Here is a 22,802-nt window from a genome sequence, read left to right as displayed (position 1 = left end):
CAGCTAAATGGGCGGGGGGGATGAGTGAGTGAGAGCGTAAAATAACCCCCCCTTTAAAGGCGGCTCATGTGCAATGCTCCCCAATGCGCCATGTGCAGGCGGAGAATTGATGCTCGATGTGGGTAAGGAGAAAGGGGCTCCTTTTCTCGTCGGGTCTCTCCCCCCCCCCCCGCATTAGACAACAAAGAGGAACCTTGCCGGGGAGGGGAGGGGAGGACGGGCGGGGCCAGGCAACACATCGCCGGCCCCTCTCCGCCGTGCGCGGCCAATCGCGTCTCCCAGCGGCCGCTGTCGGTGCCTCTCGGAGCCCGGGTGGCTTGACGCTGCGGCGGCGCTGGGCTGCCTCCCTTCCCTCTCCCCCTTCCCCCAGCGCGCTGTCTGGCTGCAGCAGACAGAAAAAGAGGAGGAGAGAAGCCAGGCCAAGAAAGGAGGAGGAGAAGGAGAAGACCGCGGAGTGGAGGAGGCTGGGAGGGGCTCCTGCAAGCACGGCTGCTGCCATCGCCGGGCACTGTGGCCAGCAGCCCCAGGGCTCCGGGGGGGCTGGGGAGAAGCGGCCGCGGGGGCGCCCGTCTCCAGTCTCTGCACGCCCCCCCACCAGCCCCGCACCCCCCCCAGCCGGCCAGGGAGGAGGAAAAAACTTGGTGGGGGGGAGTCCTGGAAAGCATCTCACACGCCGGACTGCACTGCAACGGACGGAGGGGGGGCCGGCTCGGAGCCCCCGGGAAACTACCACACACACGCCCAGCTGTCAAGGATCTCGCCCGCTGGCGCTCCAGCCTCCTTCCTCCTCCTCTGCCGGAGCTTCTTCCTTTGTGTCTGCCTTCCTCCCCCCCTACTACTGATCGGGGAGAGGAAGAGGAGGAGGAGGAGGGCGCGATCCCCGCACATCCACCCCGCGGGACGATGCCCAGCTCGCTGTTCGCGGACATGGAGAGGAACGGGAGCGGAGGCGGCGGCGGCGGCGGCGGAGGAGGCGGAGAGACCCTGGATGACCAAAGGGCGCTCCAGATCGCGCTGGATCAGCTCTCCCTGCTGGGCTTGGACAACGACGAGACGGGCTCCCTCTACGACAGCGAGCCGCGCAAGAAGAGCGTGAACATGACCGAGTGCGTGCCCGTGCCCAGCTCGGAGCATGTCGCCGAGATCGTGGGCAGGCAAGGTGGGTCCCTCTCGGCTTCTGGGCGGGGGGGGGGAGACCAGGGCTCGCCCCCCTGCAGGCTCCCGGTGGCCGAGCCGGCCGCCGCCGCCTCCGCTGGAGACAAAGAAAGTGAAGCCGGGAGAGAGGCGGAGGGGGGAGCGCTGCGCTTCGCATCCGGGGCCGGCCAGATGTGCGCCTCCTTTTCAGGTGGCACCGTAAAAACGCAGGCGTTCGGAGCGGGGCAGGGGCACGCTCCTGGGTAGGTCTACTCAGGAGTAAGTCCAGTGGGACTTGCCCCCGGAAAGATGTGGAGAAGGGTTGCAGGCAGAGATCGCCCCTGCAGCGCCAGCCCTGATCGGGATCGAAGACTCGGGGAGGGGGTCCGGAGGGTGTTTCCTTTCCCGAGCAGGCGAAGAGGCGGTGGGAACAATGGGGTGGTTCAGAGAATCCGCAGTAGCCAGCCAGCCCGGCCTCTTTGGGGGCTCCTTTGTTTCAACAAGGGGGCCCCTTTAGCGCTTTTCAGCAGCCCTCCCCGATATTATTATTATTATTCCCCAGCACAATGTGCTGAACACGAGTGTGCAGTGATAAATTTTTTTTCAAGGGGGCGTTGCACGTTGGGGGTTTGCCCACTTTGGCCAAGGGCTGCGTGTTGGCACGCCCCATGGTTGGGGGTGTGATGCTTTGTTTTGGAAATCCTGGGATGTTTTTTTTTTTTTTTCCAGCACCCCCTTTATTGTCTTCATTGCCCCAGAGGCCTTTGCACATAACATTCTTTTTTTTTGGGGGGGGGGGGTTGCTTTGTTTGCAAATCTTGGGGTGTTTTTTTCAGTCCCCCTTTATTGTCCTTATTGCCCCAGAGGCCTCTGCAGATCTCATTTTGGGGTGTGTGTTGCTTTGTTTTGGAAATCTTGGGATGTTTTTTCAGCCCCCCCCTGCCCTTATTGCCCCAGAGGCCTTTGCAGGTAACATTTTGGGGTGTGCATGTGTTGCTTTGTTTTGCAATTTTTGGGATGTTTTTTCAGCCTTTTTAAAGCAATTTTTTAAGCTTATTGTCCTTATTGACCCAGAGGCCTTAGCAGATGACATTTTGGGGTGTGTATCTGTGTGTTAGGGATGTGTGTGTGTTGCTTTGTTTTGAAAATCTTCTCAGCTCCCCCTTTATTGTCTTCCTTACCCCGGAGGCCTTTGCAGATAACATTTTGGGGTGTGCGTTACTTCGTTTTGCAGATCTTGGGGTGCTTTTGAGCCCCCCTTTATTGTCCTTATTGCCCCAGAGGCCTTTGCAAGATAACATTTTGGGGTGTTTGTGTTGCTTTGTTTGGTATATCTCGGGGTGTTTTCTCAGCCTCCCCCTTTATTGTCTTCGTTGTTCCAGGGGCTTTTGCAGATAACTTTTAGGGTGTGTGTGTGTGTGTGTGTCAAAGGGATGTTTTTTCAGCCCCCCCCTTTGGAGTGTCAAGATGGGTGTGTGTGGGAGGGGGCACAAGCTGGCTTGTGTTTTTATTGTGGGACTGGGGAGGGAGGGAGGGGGGGTTACAGGGTTCTTTTGTTGTTGGCCCCCCGTTGTTGCACCCAAAAACCTGGAGGTGTGACTGCTGCTTGTTCCTCTCCCCCGCCCGCCTCCAGGTTGTAAGATCAAGGCGCTGCGAGCCAAGACCAACACCTACATCAAGACCCCCGTGCGCGGGGAGGAGCCGCTGTTCGTCGTCACGGGCAGGAAGGAAGATGTGGCCATGGCCCGGAGGGAGATCATCTCGGCGGCGGAGCACTTCTCCATGATCCGCGCCTCCAGGAACAAGAACACGGTGCTGAACGGGGGCGCGGTGCCCAGCCCCCCGAACCTGCCCGGCCAGACCACCATCCAGGTGCGGGTGCCCTACCGCGTGGTGGGGCTGGTGGTGGGGCCCAAGGGGGCCACCATCAAGCGCATCCAGCAGCAGACCCACACCTACATCGTCACCCCCAGCCGGGACAAGGAGCCCGTCTTCGAAGTGACCGGCATGCCGGAGAACGTGGACCGCGCCCGGGAGGAGATCGAGGCGCACATCGCCATGCGCACCGGGGGCATCATCGAGCTCACCGACGACAACGACTTCCACGCCAACGGCACCGACGTGGGCTTCGAGCTGGGCCCCGGGGGCCCCGGCAGCCTCTGGAGCAAGCCCACCCCGGCGCCCCCGCCCCCGCCGCCGCCCCCTCCGCCCCCGCCGCCGCCTTCCTCCTCCTCCTCCTCCTCCTCCAGCATCCCCCCGACGCCCGGGCGCAAGCCCTTCTGCAGCTACCGCCACGACAGCTCCAGCTCGCTGGGCAGCGCCTCCACCGACTCCTACTTCGGGGGCGGCGGCGGCGGCGGCGCCCGCCTGGCCGACTACAGCCCCCCCAGCCCGGCCCTCAGCTTCCCCCACCACAACGGCAACAACAACAACAACGGCTACGGGGTCTACCCGGAGGGGCTGCCCTCACCCGACTGCTGCGCCCCCGCCGAGCCCTTCGACTCGCCCCCGCCGGGCTTCGACCTGGCCCCCGCGCCTCCCCCCGGGGCCCCGCTGCTCTGGGCGCCCCAGCAGCCCGCCGCCTACCCCGGGGGCGCGGCGCCCGCCAACGCCAACCTGGCGCTGCTGGTGAGCGGGGCGGGGGCGCCCCGCAGGGCCGGCCCGCCGCCCCCCCGCCTCTCGCCGCCCCTGCACTCGGGGGGCGCCGCCGAGCAGCACCCCCTGGCGCGCCGCGTGCGCAGCGACCCCGGGGGGCGCCTCATCGCCGCCGCCGTGGCCGCCGCCGCCGCCGCCTCCTCCTCCTACCCGCTCTACGCCAACGGGCTGGGCTGCCACCTGCCCGGCCTGCCCTCCGACTGCTCGGCCTCCTCCTCCTCCTCCTCCTCGTCCAGCTCTTCCTCCAGCTCGTCCTGCTCCTCCTCCGGCGGGCTGCGCAGGAAGGGCAGCCGCGACTGCTCCGTCTGCTTCGAGAGCGAGGTCATCGCCGCCCTCGTGCCCTGCGGGCACAACCTCTTCTGCATGGAGTGTGCCAACCGCATCTGCGAGAAGACCGAGCCCCAGTGCCCCGTCTGCCACAGCGCCGTCACCCAGGCCATCCGCATCTTCTCCTAGGGCAGCCGGGCTGGGCTCCTGCCCAGGGTCTGCCAGGACTGACCTCTGAGCAGACAGGCGCAGGGTTGGGCTCACACGTGCATTCAGACCACCCCCTCTCCCAGGGTCTGCCAGGCTGTCAGCCTGTCCACATTCTCCTGGGAGAAAGGCCTCTGGACTAGAAGGGACAGACCTCTGAGCAGACAGGCGCAGGGTGGGGTTCACACGCACATTCAGACCACCTCCTCCTCTAGGCTGCCATCCTAGCCAAATTCTCCTGGGAAAAAGGCCTCTGGACTAGAGCGGGACTTACTTCTAAGTAGACAGGTGTAGAGTTGGGCTCACATGTGCATTCAAACAACCCCCTCTCCTAGGGTCTTCTAGGCTGCCATCCTATCCATATTTTCCTGGGAGAAAGGCCTGTGGACTAGAATGGGACAGACCTCTGAGTAGACCTGCCTAGGGTTGGGCTTACACCAGGATGCACACACGCATTCAGACAACCTCCTGCCATCCTATCCACATTCTCCTGGGAGAAAGGCCTATGAACTAGAATGGGGCTGACTTCTGAGTAGACATGCCTAGGATTGGGCTCACAAGCGTTCAGACAACCTCCTCTCCTAAGGTCTTCTAGGCTGCAATCCTATCCACATTTCCCTGGGAGAAAGCCCAATTGACTAGAATGGGACTGACTTCTCAGTATCCATGCATAGAATTGGGCTCCTCCTTGCTTGTGTATGTACACATAGAAGAACCATGTTGAGCTTTTAAAGCTGCAGTATCCACACATCCCTGGGGAAAAAAAATAAACACACAAACAAACAAAAGGGGGCGTGGCCTGACTTTGCAGGCTGGTAACCATTTGAGTTTTAAATTTATTTTTGCATTGACTGTACTGTAGCTAGGATGGGTTAAGGGGAATATTTGTAACATCCATTGTGCATGCTATAAATATTAAGGAACGACATGCTAGTAATAGACTAGTTTTTAATCTTCAACGCCAAGCTTCCAAAATACTTTCTCTCTCTTTCTCTCTCTTTCTCTTTTCTAAATTAAAGTATTTAGAAAATTATGATGGATTATGATGACGTGTGAACAGTTAAGTATATAACGTGCTGGTAGTTGCTAGGTTGCTTATTGAGACATAAATCTTTGGATGGATAACTTTTCTTGAATGTTCTTGAAAGGGGAAGATTTTTTTTCCTGTGAAAATAATAATAATAATACTATGATACTGCAGCTTTATCAAAGAAAAAATAAGAAAAAAAGGAAACTGTAACATATCTCTTATATATATATATATATATAAATATATATATATAAAACGTTTAAAGGTTTTAAAGATAAATTGCATTAATACAGATTGAAGTATTTTATTCTTTTTTGACTTGAAAAATTATATTTCATATTGCAAAGATGTTTACAAGTATTTTAATTTAAGTTCAGTGAACTTTTTTGTAGCTGGGTTAAATCTTTTTTATTTTTTGGTATGGCCTTATGGCAAAGAACACTGTATTATTTTAATATCACACAATTGTGAATGGAATTGCAAAACCATAAAATGTGTAATACTTTGAACAGTATTCTGTTGGGATGGAGATTTTTATATGTTCAAAAAAAAAATCTTTTAAATCTGCTTCACCCAGCATATTTTCTATTCAGTGATATAAAGCATATTTTATTCTATATTATTACAAAAAAATGGAAATGTTTAAGCATACGTCAAAAAGAACTGTTGATGCTTTCTAACATTTGTATACATAGAATTCAGTGGAAATTACAAAAAATTATGTTGCACCACTATAGTTTAGTATTTCTATTTTAATACATTTGTTTACCACTTGTTTATGTATATGTAGGTGACGTTACTTGATCTTAAATGTACTTTACTGAAAAAAAGTTTAAAAACAAAGTATATTTTATTTTATGATAAAGGGCCTTTAACCTCATGGTCAAATACTAATATTATATTTGCTGAGACAAGATTTGAAATTGTATCAAGAGTTTTATTTTTCTGACATTTAAAGTTCTACATAATAAAGGTAAAACTTAAGTAATGGTGCTACTTCATGTTTTTTTTAAGTATTTCTATATAAATAAATAAAATATTACAGAAAAGTCTGGTGTTTTGTGATTGAATGTGTTTGTGAGTTCCTTTTGTCATGTTGTGATGGACAAATGCAATGTTTTTTGAATGTTGTGTGACTATTTCTGAAAATCTTTGTAAGAGCCATTTCACACATTACATGACAGCAGACCTGGGTTTGCCACAGTTGGCAGGGAGCCCCTGTCCTGGTTCTCTGACAAGTTTCCTTTACGACACGTGTACAATATTTGCAGTTTCTGCTATACTATACATTTTAAGACTCAAAGGTGTATATACTTAAAATACAATAATTTGCATAAATACTCAGGATACTTTGAACTCTCTAGTAACTGGGTGTATTTTTATGCTATGCATTTTTACATAGGACTAAGTCCTGTTGACATCTGGATGTCAGTCCAGTAGGACTTCTGGATAAGCACGTATAAGTCTGGTGTCTAAAAACGTAATGTGTGCAGTGGTCTTATAGAAGTCTGGTTTACTGCCATTCATGTAAATGTTGGACCTTAATGGAATGAGTTGGAAGTTGATAAAATGTCCCAGAGTGACTAAAGTAGTTTTATTCTCCCGGCCTGATGTTTTTAAATATATTTCATTTGAAAACATGAAAACATTTCCACCCCCAAATATCTGTTGTAAATATATGAAATGTACCTGTATCTTAATTGTATTCATCTTCACAAACTTTTTTTCACCAAGGCCCAGGTGCAGTGTGCTTGGTTACCATTGCTAAATGAACTGGTGTTGAAGGTCAGCCTTGTCAACTCTGTCAGGGCCTGTTGCTTGCTTGAGAGTAGAAGGAGCTGACTCTAGTTCCATCTCTTCCCCCAAACAGGTGATCTGAGTTGGCAGACTCAATGGGGCTGACCTTTAATCACAGGTAGGTGCACACAGCTAATGCACATTCTGTTCCCCGTGTGCATTGTTGGAGTCTCAGACTTGGTCTGCAATGTGGAACATTAACTTGGAGCATAGGCTGCAGTTTGCAGTGTAGGTGGTCTCTGAAGGATAGTTCAGGAGTTACCGTATACTTTTTTTTTTGTGTGTAAATATCTTGACTGTATGAGCTTTGAGGGCTCAGCTGGTTTTGAACATGTGAGCAATTACTCAAGGCCTGGCTCCTGCAGAATCAGAACTCAACAAAGCAAGAATTGAAGGAGCAGGTGCCATAACTTGCCTGTGGGCCCAGTCCTTTGGGCTGTGGACTTGCCTGTGGGATGTGGTGCCGGTGCTCTGCTGGTGCTCCTGACCTGGCTGTCACAAAAAGTGCCATAAAGCACTTTGGCACCAGAAGTACTGATGTACCTCTGATGCTGAGCCCAGCATTAGTCAGTGCTGGAAGATAGCGCCGTGAGCTCCTGGTGGTAAGCAGGGCTGTTTGGGGTGGGGGAGGGTGGAAAGGGAGCAGAACTGGGTGGGGGGAGGAGAGGAATGGGCCTGGGAAACCTGACATGGGTCTCCTTAGTTCTGCAGCAGCTCAATAGCTGGCATTGATCCGAAGAGAGCCAGTGGGGCCTCCTGGGTGCTACACAAGGTAAGGGAACATTTGTTCCCTTACCCTGAGGATACCTGGTGCTGCTTCTCTACTTCATAGGATACAGTGGTCACCATTTTGGCACTGCTGTAGCCCTGAGCACTAGGGAAGCTCAGGATTGGGCTCTTAGCAATGGTTGCCTTCCCTGTTACTGTTTGTAGCAGGGGGTCAAATGCTTCTGCATTTAAGTTTTGTTATGAGAGAAATCTGTTGTATTCAACACTAAGAAAGTACTTTGTCGAAGTGTTTTTTTTTTTCTTCTTTTGTGACTGGCATGTCATTCTAATGCAGAGCTAATGGGCAGATCCTGCGTAGGGCCCAGGGTAGTGGATCTTGTGATCCACTGCCATAGGCCCTGTTGTGCGATGGAGCCATTGGTGGAAATGACTAGTGGTTCCATGCCCACACTAGACTGACCCAGATGTCCACTGGCCCAGGTAAATTGACAGTGGGGGGCAGACTGGTGGTGGCTTGGGGGGTTCATGGCAGGGATGAAGAGGGCAGGGAGCAGGCTGAAAGGGTGGATCTCTATGGCAAAAGCGCAGCCAGACCCTATTCCCAATTTTTCAACTCGCCTCTCCCCCTTCCTCTTTTCAGACTTGTTCCAGCAAAATAGCTGGTTTGGATCTGAGAAGGTGGCCCACTGGGAAGTAACCAAAAAAGGGTTTTGCTTTTTTCTTGCTGGCCATCTGACCCCCCCACCCCCACCCCCAATGGCATGCAGGGTGCATTCTGTCAGTGCGGTTGCATGGTGGAAGATAGGATTTGGCTGTCAATTTTGTTACATTCTTGCCATCACGGAACTCAAAGCGGTATTGATGGATTTTCTATAGAGTCACCCATCCAGACACTGACCAGAGCTAGTTCTCTTTAGCTTTAGCAAGTTAGCAGCATCTCATGCCCTGCAAATGTTATCTGGGGCTACTTACAAGGTAGCAGTATAAGCAGGGCTGTTGTGTTAAACTTTTAAAATTCTGCATCAAGGGAGATGAATTATGTGAATTGGTGCAACTTTATCCAAACCACCTATTTTGCATAATTTAGTTTTTAGAATTGTGCATAATTTATTCTGATTTTTCTGGTTGAGGGGAAGGTCTATGCAGGGCTTACAAAGCTCACCCCAAGCCCTAGAAATGTGATTTAGGTTGCGATACTAACCAACTTTCTAGCACCAAAGTAAGGACAATGCAGAGGAGGCCTCTGTGCCTGCCATGCAACTGCAGGATGCAACACATGCCCCATTGGCACAGCTATGCCAGTGCTGGAAAGTTGGTTAGGATTTGGGCCTTAGAGCACCATCCTAACTCTGCACTTGGCTGGTGTAAGTCTCTTGTGCGAGCCCGGGACTGTTGCAAACATGCCACGAAGCATGTTCACGACTACTCTGGAGTTAGGGAGGCTGGCTCAAGGATAGATCCAGGCTTCAGTGTCCAGTTCTGGTCGCCACATCTCAAAAAGGACATAGTGGAAATGGAAAAGGTGCAAAAGAGAGCAACTAAGATGATTACTGGGCTGGGGCACCTTCCTTATGAGGAAAGGCTATGGCGTTTGGGCCTCTTCAGCCTAGAAAAGAGGCGCCTGAGGAGGAACATGATTGAGACATACAAAATTATGCATGGGAAGGATAAAGTGGATAGAGAGATGCTCTTTACACTCTCACACAACACCAGAACCAGGGGACATCCACTAAAATTGAGTGTTGGGAGGGTTAGGACAGACAAAAGAAAATATTTCTTTACTCAGTGTGTGGTTGGTCTGTGGAACTTCTTGCCACATGTTGTGGTGATGGCGTCTGACCTGGATGCTTTTAAAAGGGGATTGGACAAGTTTCTGGAGGAAAAATCCATTATGGGTTACAAGACATGATGTGTATGTGCAGCCTCCTGATTTTAGAAATGGGCTATGCCAGATGCAAGGGAGGGCACCAGAATGAGGTCTCTTGTTATCTGTTGTGCTCCCTGGGGCATTTGGTGGGCCGCTGTGAGATACCGGAAGCTGGACTAAATGGGCCTATGGCCTGATCCAGCGGGGCTGTTCTTATGGCTGAGGGCAGCTGGCACAGGGGGTTAGGGAGGGTGGTGGAAGGGTGGGACAGAGGCATTTCAGGGCAATAGATGGTGGAACGGTGGGTGGATCAGACTCAGGAGGGGGGTGGGACTGGCCTCTGGCACTTAGGCCAGATCCTAACCCCCCTCCTGACCAACCTGATGTTACACCGGGCTGTTCAGATCTGCGCCAGTGATCTCAACATGGGGTCAGGGGAAATATTCCCCATTACTCCTAGTTGCATGGCAGCCAGTTGGCCTGCCTATTCCAGCATGGGTTAGGATTGGGCTGCCCAAGTTTAGCTCTCACTGCCTGCACAATTTCAAGTGTATTTTTGCAGCCTTAAGGGCTACAAAACTTGGTTTTCTCTTTAAAGAAACAAAGCAGAAGATGGAAATGCTTAAGAAATGAACTCCCATAGCCAATACCATAAGGGGAGTTTATTATTTTTATGTTCCCACAGAGATTGCAGCATAGCTTTGAGAGTAAGGCAGGCTTCACATGCACTGAGAAGTTCTAGGACATAGTTGGCTTTCATAGGAGGTGCAAATTCATGGAGGGCAGATCTGTCATCATGGCTGTGCGCTACCTATAGCTCAGTGGCAGTCTGTCTCTGAAAGCTGCTTGCAGAGAAGCAGGGATGGGAGTGGGGGTTGTCTTTCTGTCCTGCATGTGGGCTTCCCAAGGCAGCTGGTGGGCGACCGTGGGGAAAGAGGATGCTGCGCTAGATGGGGCTTTGGCCTCATCCAGCAGGGTCTTCCTTGTGTTTGGAGGTGAATATTATTCCCATATTCATATATTATTCAACCCCTGCTAATTGGGTAAGAGGCACTTTTTCAAGTGGGTGCTCCTTTTTTTAGCAGGGGGAGAGTAACTGGCCCACCTCACCCCAGCACTGTCTGTTCTAGTGGCTGTCTGCTGGTATTCCTTGGCATCTTTTTAGATTGTGAGCCCTTTTGGGACAGGGAGCCATTTAGTTATTTGATTTTTCTCTGTAAACCGCTTTGTGAACTTTTAGTTGAAAAGCGGTATATAAATACTGTTAATTAATTAATTAATATTGTAACTGAGGCTGAGAGGGAGTAAATAGACTGAGGTCACTGAGGGTCCAGTCCTATCCAATTTTCCAGCATTCATGCAGCCGTGTTAATGGGGCATGCTCCACATCCTGTGATGGTGGGGCAGTCCAGAAGGCCTCTTCAAAGTAAGGCAACATTTGCTCCCTTCAAACTGCATCATTGCTGGTAAGTTGGTTAGGGTTGGACTCACAAAGTGAGTTTGTGGTAGAGGTGAAATTTGAACTAGGAACTTGCTGCTCAGAGCACAATTCAAAGCACTGCTGGAACCAGCGCAGCCATAGAGCACGTTTGTGACTACTTGTGAGCTGGCAGTGCCAGCTCAAAGTCCAACCCTGGAGTGCCAGCACTGCATCTAAGAGCTACCCTGGTCAGAGCAGGAGAGTGGGGAGGGAGCGTTCCTGGGCAAGAGGAGGGCAGAATGAGGGCATATTTGACCTGGATGGAGGCCTTCTCTGTTGTATCCTAACCCCCTTCCTAGCTGCCCTGGTGTTATACCAGGCGTTCCAGATTTGCACCAGCTAAATAGCTCATGTGGATCCAAGAAGCTCCATAGGGCTGGCTAGGGCTTGATATGGGGTTAGGGGAAGAATATCTCTTCCCTTATCTCGAGGAGACTTCCAGTCACCTCCTAACCTGTGCTGGATACAGTGCAGGCCATGTGGTGTGGCTGTGCAGCACAGGTTAGGCTGTCATATTGCAATTCTATCCACACTTACCTGCGAGCAAGTTCTATTGACTATAATGGGATTTACTCATGAGTAGACATGCATAGGATTGGGCTCTCAGTCTCTTAGCTGGGACCCTATGTGGCCCTAGATCTCTGTCAAGCAGTAGAAATACACTGACACAATTAGCACAAAAACCTGCTTAAGCTCATTGAAACTGAACTGCACCAATTCTGATACTAAACAGCTGCCAAAATGTGTGAACTGTCATTTTGTTTCTTTCTCTGTATTTACAGAGATACCACTACAGCTCTGTGTTTAACTGCTTAAAAGCAGAATCCTATGCATGCTGCGTGCCACGGGTTGTAATTTTATATACCCCGACTTTGGTGCAAGCTCCATTGACTTCAATTAGGATTTACTTCCAAGTCTTAGATTCCCCCCTCTCCAAAGCTGCTGTAGTTAAGTTGTACAAGGGAAAATCTATAAGGTTAATTATGCTTCTGAAAGTTTTTCCCACTAAGCAAGGGTTGTGTCGCTTTACCAAAACAGATCCTACTTTTCCAGGTTTTCTTCTTTTCTCAGGTGGACGGGAGACAAAGGTTAAGTCATTTTTTTGCTTCTGGTGGGACCTTCTTTTTGGACCACATTTCTCCCAATTTTTCAAGGATGGACCAGTTTGTGCCATCACAATGTGGCATAATCAGGCTCACCATCAGAAATCCTAGCTTTTTAGATGCATCCAATCTGGCAACCCATTTTGTAGCTACTATAAGAGTTGTTGGGGGAGGGGAAAATGTGGATTTCCCAATTACAATTGGGATTGAGGCACAGGAGGAATTTTCCAGCGCTGGTGCAGCCATGCCAACATAGCATGGGCTGCATCCTGCAGTAGGGGGGCAGTCATGGAGCCCTCCTCCAGGTAAGGGAATGTTTGTTCTCTTTCCTCTGGGCTGTGGCTGCACCAGCATTGGGAAATTGGATAGGATTGGGCCTTCAAACTGCTGCCCTGATCCATCTCAAGACCAGCAGACTTTTTAAAAGCCACCATCGGTTTCCAGTCCAGTGTAGGTCTTTTAACTAAACATTTGAAACTGGTTCTTATGACTTAACACATATCTCAACCTTTAAACAAAAACAACCTTCTGTCTTTCTTGTATCTGTTTTGTAGATTTGCAAGCCCCTCAGGGCAGAGACCTATCTGCTCATTCTTTGTAAAGTATAATGCATAAAAATGACACTACATAAATAATAGTAACATTTTTCCCCTGCTTTCCCCTTGTCTCTGTGTTGCACCTTTTCTCTTCTAAATGCTCAATTAGTTCTATTATTCCAGCCAGGTAATATTTCATTGAAGCCTTTGTGATAGCTGTGCAAATACGCTATCTCAAAACTTTTTTCCTTTCCTAATAAATAATAAGCACCTGCCATCTGTTGACAAATAATTGCATAGCCTTAGCTTGCCTGTACTGCATTTGTAGTATGAAGTCTTTTCACACCTCAGCATTCACATGCCCAAGTTCTCTAACCATAAGGCATTTTGGTTCTTCCACTTCTTAGCTAGAAACACTTTTGCCTGCTGTTAAATTATTTCCTAATATACACTTTTGGTATCATTCAGTAATGCAGCTTGTGCCATAAATGTCAGTTTATCTTTTGTTTTCCTTGTAGTCTGTAATTCTGGTCTGGTTCTTAAAGAGTTTGGTTTTGGGCTCCTAGAAATTTGAAATGCAGAAAACTATTGATCAATGATTGATAGCCAATTTCAATATCCCTTGCTGAAAAATACATGACTTTGTGCTGTTGTTGACCCTGTGCCATCAATATATACAACAGACTCAGGGTACAATCCTATGCATGCCTACTCAGAAGTAAGTCCTATTGTGTTCGATGGGACTTACTCCCAGGAAAGTGTGGATAGGATTGCAGCCTCTCACAGCAAAAGAGACTGCTCATTCTCTGCCCTCAAAGAGCTTACAATCAAAATTTTTGATAGTGCAGCATGTTGGGGGGGGGTAAACATTTGCAGCTGTGAACTTCAGCAGACAAATGAAATTGGTTGCCCAAGAGTGAGGTAAGAAGGGTTGCCAGCCTTCCAGGTTTGGTATGGAGGCTCCAGGAATTGGGATAAATCTCCAGGTGACTACTAAAAGCTATCCTGGACCTTGTAGCAGGATCCCTAGATATTTCCAATATGACATCATATTGGAAAAAGTAAAAATCTCCAGGAATAGCTTCCATTGGAGTTCTAGGGAATGATCCCAAACCCCCTGGTAAGTGAGACACTGTCAGTGCAATCCTGCATGTGTCTATTCGAAAGTAAGTCCCATTCAGTTCAGTGGGGCTCCCTCCCAGCAAATTGTGTATAGGCTTGTAGCCTGTGCCAAACACTGCTAATCTGCCATCCACTTCAGTCAGCTTTGCCCACTGGCACAATTTTGGGCTGGGATACTGAGCAGGCTCTTCTAGGGCATAGCATCTTTGTGTCCCGTCCCCCTGACTAGCAGAAGCAGATTGAGTGTGCTAAACAAAAAGCTTCCATTAATTTGCACCCATTCATACACACAATAATGTTGCATTCAGGCTCACCTACGTAGTTCAGAACATTGATCGTTTCACCCCCAAGCACCCACAGTCCTGCCTGTGTGATTTAAATCATCTTCAGCTGTTAGGTTTTTATTTTTATTTTTTGGGTTGACCACTAATGAATGCACCAAGGTGCTCTGCTAACATAAAACCAGGGAACTGAAAAGTACTGTAATCTCATGGGTTATCAGCTCCAGCCATACGAAAAAGGATACCTACTCAGACACACTTCTTTCTGCAGGCTGCTGGTTGATCACGAACACGTATAAAACAAAAAGGAGAATTCATTTGGCCAACAAGGCCAAAGAAATCACGCTGAATTGCAGTGCTTCTTGCACCAGAAGCTGCACACCACCAGTGCAATAACAACAGCATTTATTTTTACTTTCCATGTTGTGGTTTGCAACCTGGCTGCTGGCAGCGGAGTGCTATCTTAACACGAGCTGGAACATTGTAATGAATATTTATGCGTGTTCAATGTTGTTGATTCGCTGGTTTGATCTGTTTGTCTTTCAGTCATTGCTTGTTTGTGTAACTTCTTCCTGATGACCAAAATAAATAAATTGCTTAGAACGGACACCCCCTTCGCATATACTCCCATGCCCAATGTGGATGAAAACTCATGTCTGCACCTAGAGATGGTGTCAGAGGTCAGTCAGGTCACACATTGCCTGTGTGTCTATGCCCATTGGTTGCCAACCTGGCCATGTTGACTTCTGAGCCCTCGGTACTGGTGGCTATTGCACCAGCCAGGAGCACTCAAGGGAATGCTGGACTGACCACTGAAGGTCTTTGCAGTGGCACCCTGGAGCAAGCTCTGTCTGCATGGGCATTACAGAGCCTGTTGATTTGTCTGGGTGGGTCTTTGTTGGGGATGTGGGTCTGCAAGGCCACTAGGAACTTTGTGCAGTTAGCTGTATACAAGTACAGGCAGATCGAGACGACAGCATAGAGCTCTGCAGGTGTGATTCTAGCCATGTCTGAGTTGTTTATCTGGGACGAGTTCTTGTATGGCTGGGATAATGTTTTAATGATTCAACCATATCGATGGAGGTTGATTGGATGGGTCTTCCCCACAGAACCTGCATCATGCCAGGGGATGTTGCTTTCATGAGATGGACTGACACCCAGGGTCAGTGGCATTAATGTATCTGAATGCCACCTGCCGGGATATGACAGGAGAGAGGTCTGCCTTTCTCTCCTGCTTATGGGCTTCTCAGAGGCATCTGGTTGGTTACTGTGGGATACAGGATACCAAACTAGTTGGGCCTTTGGTCTAATCCTGCAGGGATCACATTCTGTTCTTCAGAAGGTCTACATAGGGGTGGTAGTAGTCTTGGATAAATCGACTCATTGCCTTCAGATTCCACAAGCCTTGGAGTAAATAGATGTTGATGTAATAATGTTATCAACATTATAGCAATTAACGTATGGCACTCTTGTATATCAACAGCAAACTCTGGTGATAGTGTGCCTATTGGGGCAGCCAAAGAAAAAAAAAGTGTGTGTGTGTGTGTGAGAATCTCTAGGTAGGCAGATGGACAGATGTTTGTCAAAAGAAAAAGCAGGTGGCATTAGGGTTGAGGAAATGCAGGATCCAGCTGCATGCCCTATTTCTCAAGCAGAACGAATAAAGGCAAGGGTTAAAAATACTTTGCCAGTGCAAGCCTATGCATATCTACTCAGAAGTAAATCACATTCTGGTCAATGGGGCTTACTCTCAGGAAGGTGTGTATAGGATTGTAGCCTGCATCAGTTAGACTGAAGATAAACCAATGTTTGGGACAGCAATTTTCAGCCTTTTTCATCTCATGGCACACTGACAAGGTGCTAAAATTGTCAAGGCACACCATCAGTTTTTTGATTATTGACCATGCACACCATGCTGCCAGTGGGGGGTTTGCATCCCCAATGGCCCTATTAATAAATTACCCTCCCCCAAACTCCCATGGCACCCCTGTGGACCATTTGTGGCACACAGTGTGCCCTGGTATACTTGTTGAAAGTTGCTGGTTGAGGCCCTTAAAGCGGTTTGAAAGAGGATTCACTTTCCACAAGAGTTCCAAGTGTTCAGGTTAATGCAAATTGTTGCAAAACCTGGTCCACAGAGGCAAAAGTGAGACAAGCATAGCAACAGTGGACATCCCTTCTCAAAGTCCTGTGACCTCTCTGAAATAATTATCTAGCTCCAGCCTTGGTTGCTGCCGCAACATTTTCATACTAAAAAAAAATCTGACCTAAACTTACATTTTTAATGGTTTTCCATAGTTATGTGAGGACAGAGCTTAGGGTTAAATTTTTTTTTAAATTCTGTTTTGTTTGCAAAATATTGCGATAGCACACTGCAAACACAGAAATTAAGGCTGCAATCCTATCCACACTTTCCTGGGAATTAATCTCATTGAACACAATGGAACTTACTTCTGAGTAGATATGCATAAGATTGGGCTGTTAGTAATAAGGGACAGAGTTCAGCTTCTTCAGAACATCTGTTTTTATTTTAGAGAAATGAAGTTTTAAGTTTCTATCCCTGAGCAACTTTCTAGAGACCTTCTGACTGCATAGAAAAACTTGAAAGCATGTGAGCAATGCCTTGTGAGATCCCTGGAGGAAACTGGTCCTGTAGATGGGATTTCTGTGCTTTTTAAGTGTTGTGAGAACTGGAAATTTCAGCTGGGACAGCCTTACTGCTCCCTTCACCTGCCAATATCCACTCTTCTACACTGAGACCCACTGTGGTGTTGTGTAGTGGTTATAGTGCTAAACTTGGACCAACTCCCCCAAACTCAGTTTGGCTAAACTGAGTTTGGCTAAACTGTAACCTTGCGATACAAGGACATCTGCAAGAGGGATCTGAAGGCCTTAGGGATGGACCTCAACAAGTGGGAAACCCTGGCCTCTGAGTGGCCCGCTTGGAGGCAGGCTGTGCAGCATGGCCTTTCCCAGTTTGAAGAGACACTTTGCCAACAGTCTGAGGCAAAGAGGCAAAGAAGGAAGGCCCATAGCCAGGGAGACAGACCAGGGACAGACTGCACTTGCTCCCGGTGTGGAAGGGATTGTCACTCCTGGATTGGCCTTTTCAGCCACACTAGATGCTATGCCAGAACCAACTTTCAGAGCGCGATACCATAGTCTTTCGAGACTGAAGGTTGCCAAATAGTGCTAAACTTGGACCAAGACAGGGTGACCAGCTATAAAGGGGGCAGAGTGCCTGTACCTTAACCATTGCATAGAAGAGAGAATTTTGGCAGGTGCAGTTCAACGTGGTTTAAAAAGCTGCACCTGCCAAAATTCCCTCTTCTATACAATGGTTAAAGGTATAGGCATTCTGTCCGCCTTTGTATCTAGTCACCCTGGACGAAGAGAGCCAAATCTTTGATTGGTTTCAGAGCTCATCTGCAGTCAGTCACCATCTCTCTGGTAAACTACCTTACAGGGTTGTTGTGATGATAAAACTGGAATGGGAGCAAACCATACATGCTGCCCTGAGCAACTTGGAGGAAGGTGAGGATGTGTTGCTAGAGGGGTGACGGGCCGGGGGGGGGGTGACACCGCTGCTTGCCAAAATGTTTAAAATCTTTGTATTTTTGAATAATACCATCATGTTATATATTAATTGATATGTAACTTCATAAGGAATGCAATGAAACAATCTTCATTGGAATAGCTCGATGCTATCAAAAGTTATAGCCAAAAAACCAGTGGGGCGGGACAATCACCATGCACACTACCCAGGGTGTTGCCCCACCCACTGCATGGGAAGAGGTCCATCATGGCCTCCTGAATGTGGTGATGGAAACTCTAGTGACACCACTGGCAAGTATACAAATGTAAGATACAAATTAATGGAAGAGACAGAATCCCTTTCCTCATTTGCACTCAGTCCGCCTCTGCAGAGGATTCCAGCCACACCAGCAAGGAGGAGAAAAATGGTTTTGTTTCGAATCGCACTGCAGGGTTTGTACCTTGGTGGAAAGTGAAAATAAGTGACTTCCCTGCATGACAGATGCTGGTCTATGGTGTGCGTTATTGACATCTGTAAAGTAATCCTGCCGCGATTAGTATTTCTCCGAATACAATTCCATGTAGCTGCCTCTCGGCTCCTGGAATTCAGCTTTATGCAATTCAATCTGCGGCTAAGGAGAAGAAATAGGAAGCCATTAAGAACGCCTCCAAGAGACTCACAAATCAATGGGCCTCATGCTGCTTCAGTCATTGCCCATCTCACAGTGGCATGTTTATTGATGCCCCCATTTCTCTGTCCTCGTAGCAGTCGAGAGAGGTGGTTGCAGAGCTGAAACTGACAGCCGGTTCTGCCAGGTCTCATAACACGCGCCACCTTCCATCTGGCCTGGCCTTTTAAGCACTTCTGAATATGTTGAGTAGAAGTGAGATGGACCAGAGTGAACAGCTGTAAAGCAGGCAATTGTGCTCTTAGCTGTGCAGGAATTTCTGGAAGATGCCACTTTCCTCATCCCTGGGGACAGCTCTCAGGCAGAGGCAATTGTTGGATTAATCTTCCTTGTGTTGTGGTGGCACTCAGGTAATGGCTAGAAAATGCACTACAACTCATCAGTCTAGCTGGAGCAGTAGATGATTTGGGGAGTCAGTAGGGACCTGTTGCTTCGAGCGCCCATATTCTGAGCAACTTGCAACTAGAGTAGTCCTACAGACTGCTTTACCAGATCCAGCAGCACTCCAAAGTGGTATACCTGAGCCTCCAACCTAAGGAGAACCTTCAACCGCAGCCTCTTGTCTAGTGCTTCCCAAATTTTTTAGCACTGGGACCCACATTTTAGAATGACAATCTATAGGCAAAAAAAGAAGAGATCTGTAAAGAATATTAATTAATAATAACGTATTAATTAATAATAACTGAGGTTCTGTGTTTCTGAGGCTGCTAGAGACCTTACGTATAGTGTGTGTGTGTGTGTGTAAATGTTTGTTAGACTCTTCCTAGAAATGAAGTCCCTGGAAACTCCCTAAGGGTTGTTCCCCAAACCTTTACAGTCATTCCAGGGTACCCAGAGGCTGAACTTGTGAGCAAGACCTGCTGTTAGGGACTTCCAGGCTAGACAAAAGGCTGTGACTGGGTTCATACATGATCTACAGCACACCAATTACTAGAGACAATCAGAAAATGTCACATTTTAATTTGGGGGTATGAGGATGACCTTATACCACAGGTTAGCACAGCACTTACCCTGCACATCCCTGATCTTGTCTGATCTTGGAAGCTAAGCAGGGTCAGGCCTGGTTAGTACTTGGATGGGAGACCTCTTGGGAATACCAGGTGCTGTAGGCTTATACCATAGTCTTTCGAGACTGAAGGTTGCCAACCATAGCATTTCAGCTAACTATTTGCTTCTGCAAGCCAGGGCAAGGGTGCTTGCAAAGCGCAGAAAATCATGCTTTGGAGCTCTGCTTGCCAAGCTGAGCTCCTACTGCTGTTTGTAGTGTTGCATTCGTGGTCTTGCTGCTGGGTGGCAGGTGTCCAGGCGTCCTTTGAGTACCACCAGCCACCACTTCAAGTACCACAGGTGATACCTCTACCATTGGTTGAGAAACACTGCTCTAGTCCATATGAAGCTTTGGGAAAATAAAGTTCTAGCTTGTACTCTCATCTCCTGCACAGATTTACTTCTACTTCGTCGCTTTCCAAGCCAGGAAGTGGGAGGAACTGAAGCTGGTGAATCACCAGGTAAAAGGGGGCAGCATTTGGCATGCTGACTCAGATGCCAGGGGGTCTTGGGCTGCCACCGGTCCCAGTTCATCAACAGGCTCCAAGCGCTCCCAGCCTGGCTGGCAACCCACCCACTTTTTCCATTTAATCCTCATGGGACTTGCAGGCAGCTCTGTGAACAGACCTTTCATATTCAACATACATCATTTGCTGCCGATTCTTTGAGAAATGGAGGCAAAGGGAGGAAAGCCAATAATATACACACACAGTGATAGGATCTTAAAAAACATACTAAAAATAAATGTAGCTTGAAAAGACCCCTTAAAACAGCTGTTGCTAGAAGAAAGTTAATTAAAATGTAATTAGCTATTACATTTTACTCTGAAACTAAATGAGCTTATTACAGCCTTCTGAACCATTTTGGAATTCCGTGGTTTTTTTTGTTTTGTTTTTTGCCACACTCATACCTTGCATTTGCCAGTAAAGAGAGACTTTCCAACATGTATTACAATGCTAGCTAATTCTCCATAAAAGTTCACAATCGGATTGATCATCAAGTTGTTCCTGTATATGGGGGTTAGCATCTCCGATTCCATCTTTTGCTGCTTGACAAGAACGATATTTAAAAGAATAACAAAAAGAAATAGGGGTGATGGTAGGGCTGTTTCGCACATGGATGCACCATCACTTGCTGTCTCGTTCCCTTGGTATTCAATCCTTGGCTGAAGGTGTGAACTGTTTGAAAAAAGTAAGAGCCCTGCTGGATCAGGCCGTAGGCTTCTAGTCCAGCTTCCTGTATCTCACAGCGGCCCACCAAATGCCCCAGGGAGCACACCAGATAACAGTAGACCTGCATCCTGGTGCCCAACCTTGCATCTGGTATTCTGACATAGCCCATATCTAAAATCAGGAGGTTGCACATACACATCATGGCCTGTAACCCATAATGGATTTTTCCTCCAGAAACTTGTCCAATCCCCTTTTAAAGGCGTCCAGGCCAGATGCTGTCACCACATCCTGCGGCAAGGAGTTCCACAGACCGACCACACACTGAGTAAAGAAATATTTTCTTTTGTCTGTCCCAACTCTCCCAACACTCAATTTCAGTGGATGCCCCCTGGTTCTGTGTTGTGTGAGAGTATAAAGAGCATCTCTCTATCCACTCTATCCTTCCAGTGCATAATATGGTCAAGCTACATAGTATGTTCACATGGTTGGGCCCTGGTGCACAAATGTGTTTAATTATTCTGGGCTAAATGGCAGCCACCATAAAATAAAATAAAATAGAAGTAATTTCCCCTTCAAAAACTGAGTTAAAATTGGCTCAGCAGCCTTCCTGTCAACCCCTACTGCCCCCCCCAGCAACTCTTCCGTCTTCCCTTTAATTACCAGTCAAGAGCAGCGATATGATCCACTGCAGTGATGGCAGCAGCCTGGAGAGGGGGAGGATCTTTTCCCACTCTCTCCCCTTCATTCACAATTCCATTGGAATTTGTAATCTTTTGAGTGACTTCATCAGTTGCTCCCGTCGCTGGAATATCTACAGCATGTCTCAAAGGACCCTGAATTTCTCTTTAGTCCCAGCATACTAGAATGAGTTGAGACCTTCCTGCCCTATAGCAGTTGCTGGGGCTTACCCGTGGGGCAAGAGGACAAATGTCCCCTTACCCCAGCAGCTGAGAATCCCCATCGGGATGCAGCAGAAGCCGTGCCAGCACCTCTGCATTGCCACATGGAGATTTAGGTAGGAGTGAGCTGTGAGCCAAGCTCTTGCTCTATCTAGCTCAATATTGTTTGCAATGACTGAAAGTGGCTCTCCGTATTGCAAAGAGAGGAGTCTCAGCCAGACTGAATCAGTGACCATCTGCATGCAAAGCAGGTGTTCTCCTGTTGAGATATGGCCACATCCCTACTAGTGGAACCAGTTCAGATGCTGGCTTCTTAGCATATGAAGATGAGATGAGCAAACCCCTGGTGTCACAGTGGCTGTTGGTGCATGTCTTTAGGAGTAGAACACACACATTCTTCTTGCCTCAGTATGTTGGCAACCTTCAGTCTCGAAAAACTATGGTATCGCGCTCTGAGAGGTGGTTCTGGAACAGCGTCTAGTGTGGCTGAAAAGGCCAATTCGGGAGTGACAATCCCTTCCACACTGGGAGCAAGTGCAGTCTGCCCCTGGTCTGTCTCCCTGGCTATTGGCCTTCCTTCTTTGCCTCTTTGCCTCAGACTGTTGGCCAAGTGTCTCTTCAAACTGGGAAAGGCCATGCTGCACAGCCTGCCTCCAAGCGGGCCGCTCAGAGGCCAGGGTTTCCCACCTGTTGAGGTCCACTCCTAAGGCCTTCAGATCCCTCTTGCAGATGTCCTTGTATCGCAGCTGTGGTCTACCTGTAGGGCGCTTTCCTTGCGCGAGTTCTCCATAGAGGAGATACTTTGGGATCTGGCCATCATCCATTCTCACGACATGACCGAGCCAACGCAGGCGTCTCTGTTTCAGCAGTGCATACATGCTAGGGATTCCAGCACGTTGCTTCAGTATGCTCAGAGGATTGCCTCGCTCTGTGTCTTCTTGTCCTTGTTGATGGGAAACTTGACAATCATTCAGTGCTTGGATTAGGAGGGGAAGGGGAGAGGTGAAGGCCTTAAAAAAAAAATCCTTGTGCTCCCTTCAAAATAATTTGAGCACTGTTGTCAGTCAATATAAAGCACTGCAAGAAGTATAAAGAAGTTGGCATTCTCACCTTTTCAGAATGACACTGACTTGACACCTATCTCAGCACTTCACTAGAGTGCATGAGAAAGGAAAGAAATGGGGCTGCAGACAAGAAGGGTACAGGCCATCAGTGGCATAGCTAGAGAAAGTGCAAAGCGCTAAGATTTGCAG

At 48.4% G+C, this 22,802-nt stretch overlaps 1 protein-coding gene across 2 annotated transcripts; it reads left to right on the top strand.

The window, feature by feature from the left end:
- Nucleotides 1–850: 850 nt before the first annotated feature.
- On the top strand, nucleotides 851–5,408 carry MEX3B (mex-3 RNA binding family member B). 2 transcript variants are annotated; one of them, XM_066635778.1, is made up of 3 exons: nucleotides 851–1,159; nucleotides 2,768–3,314; nucleotides 3,384–5,408. In XM_066635778.1, the coding sequence occupies exons 1-3, from the start codon at nucleotides 904–906 to the stop codon at nucleotides 4,243–4,245; spliced, it is 1,665 nt and encodes a 554-aa protein (XP_066491875.1). In that variant the 5' UTR covers nucleotides 851–903; the 3' UTR covers nucleotides 4,246–5,408. The 2 variants fall into 2 exon arrangements, with proteins under 2 accessions (XP_066491875.1, XP_066491874.1); XM_066635777.1 differs by having other exon boundaries at nucleotides 2,768–5,408.
- Nucleotides 5,409–22,802: the final 17,394 nt, after the last annotated feature.

The sequence above is a fragment of the Tiliqua scincoides genome, chromosome 8 (genome assembly GCF_035046505.1).
Source record: "Tiliqua scincoides isolate rTilSci1 chromosome 8, rTilSci1.hap2, whole genome shotgun sequence".
NCBI lineage: Eukaryota > Metazoa > Chordata > Lepidosauria > Squamata > Scincidae > Tiliqua > Tiliqua scincoides.
This window is presented reverse-complemented; position numbering and strand designations above follow the sequence as displayed.

Coding starts and splice junctions, on each gene's coding strand:
- MEX3B (XM_066635777.1), top strand. CDS start 904: ATGCCCAGCTCGCTGTTCGCGGACATGGAGAGGAACGGGAGCGGAGGC. Junction 1,160..2,767: donor CGAGATCGTGGGCAGGCAAG/GTGGGTCCCTCT, acceptor GCCCGCCTCCAG/GTTGTAAGATCAAGGCGCTG.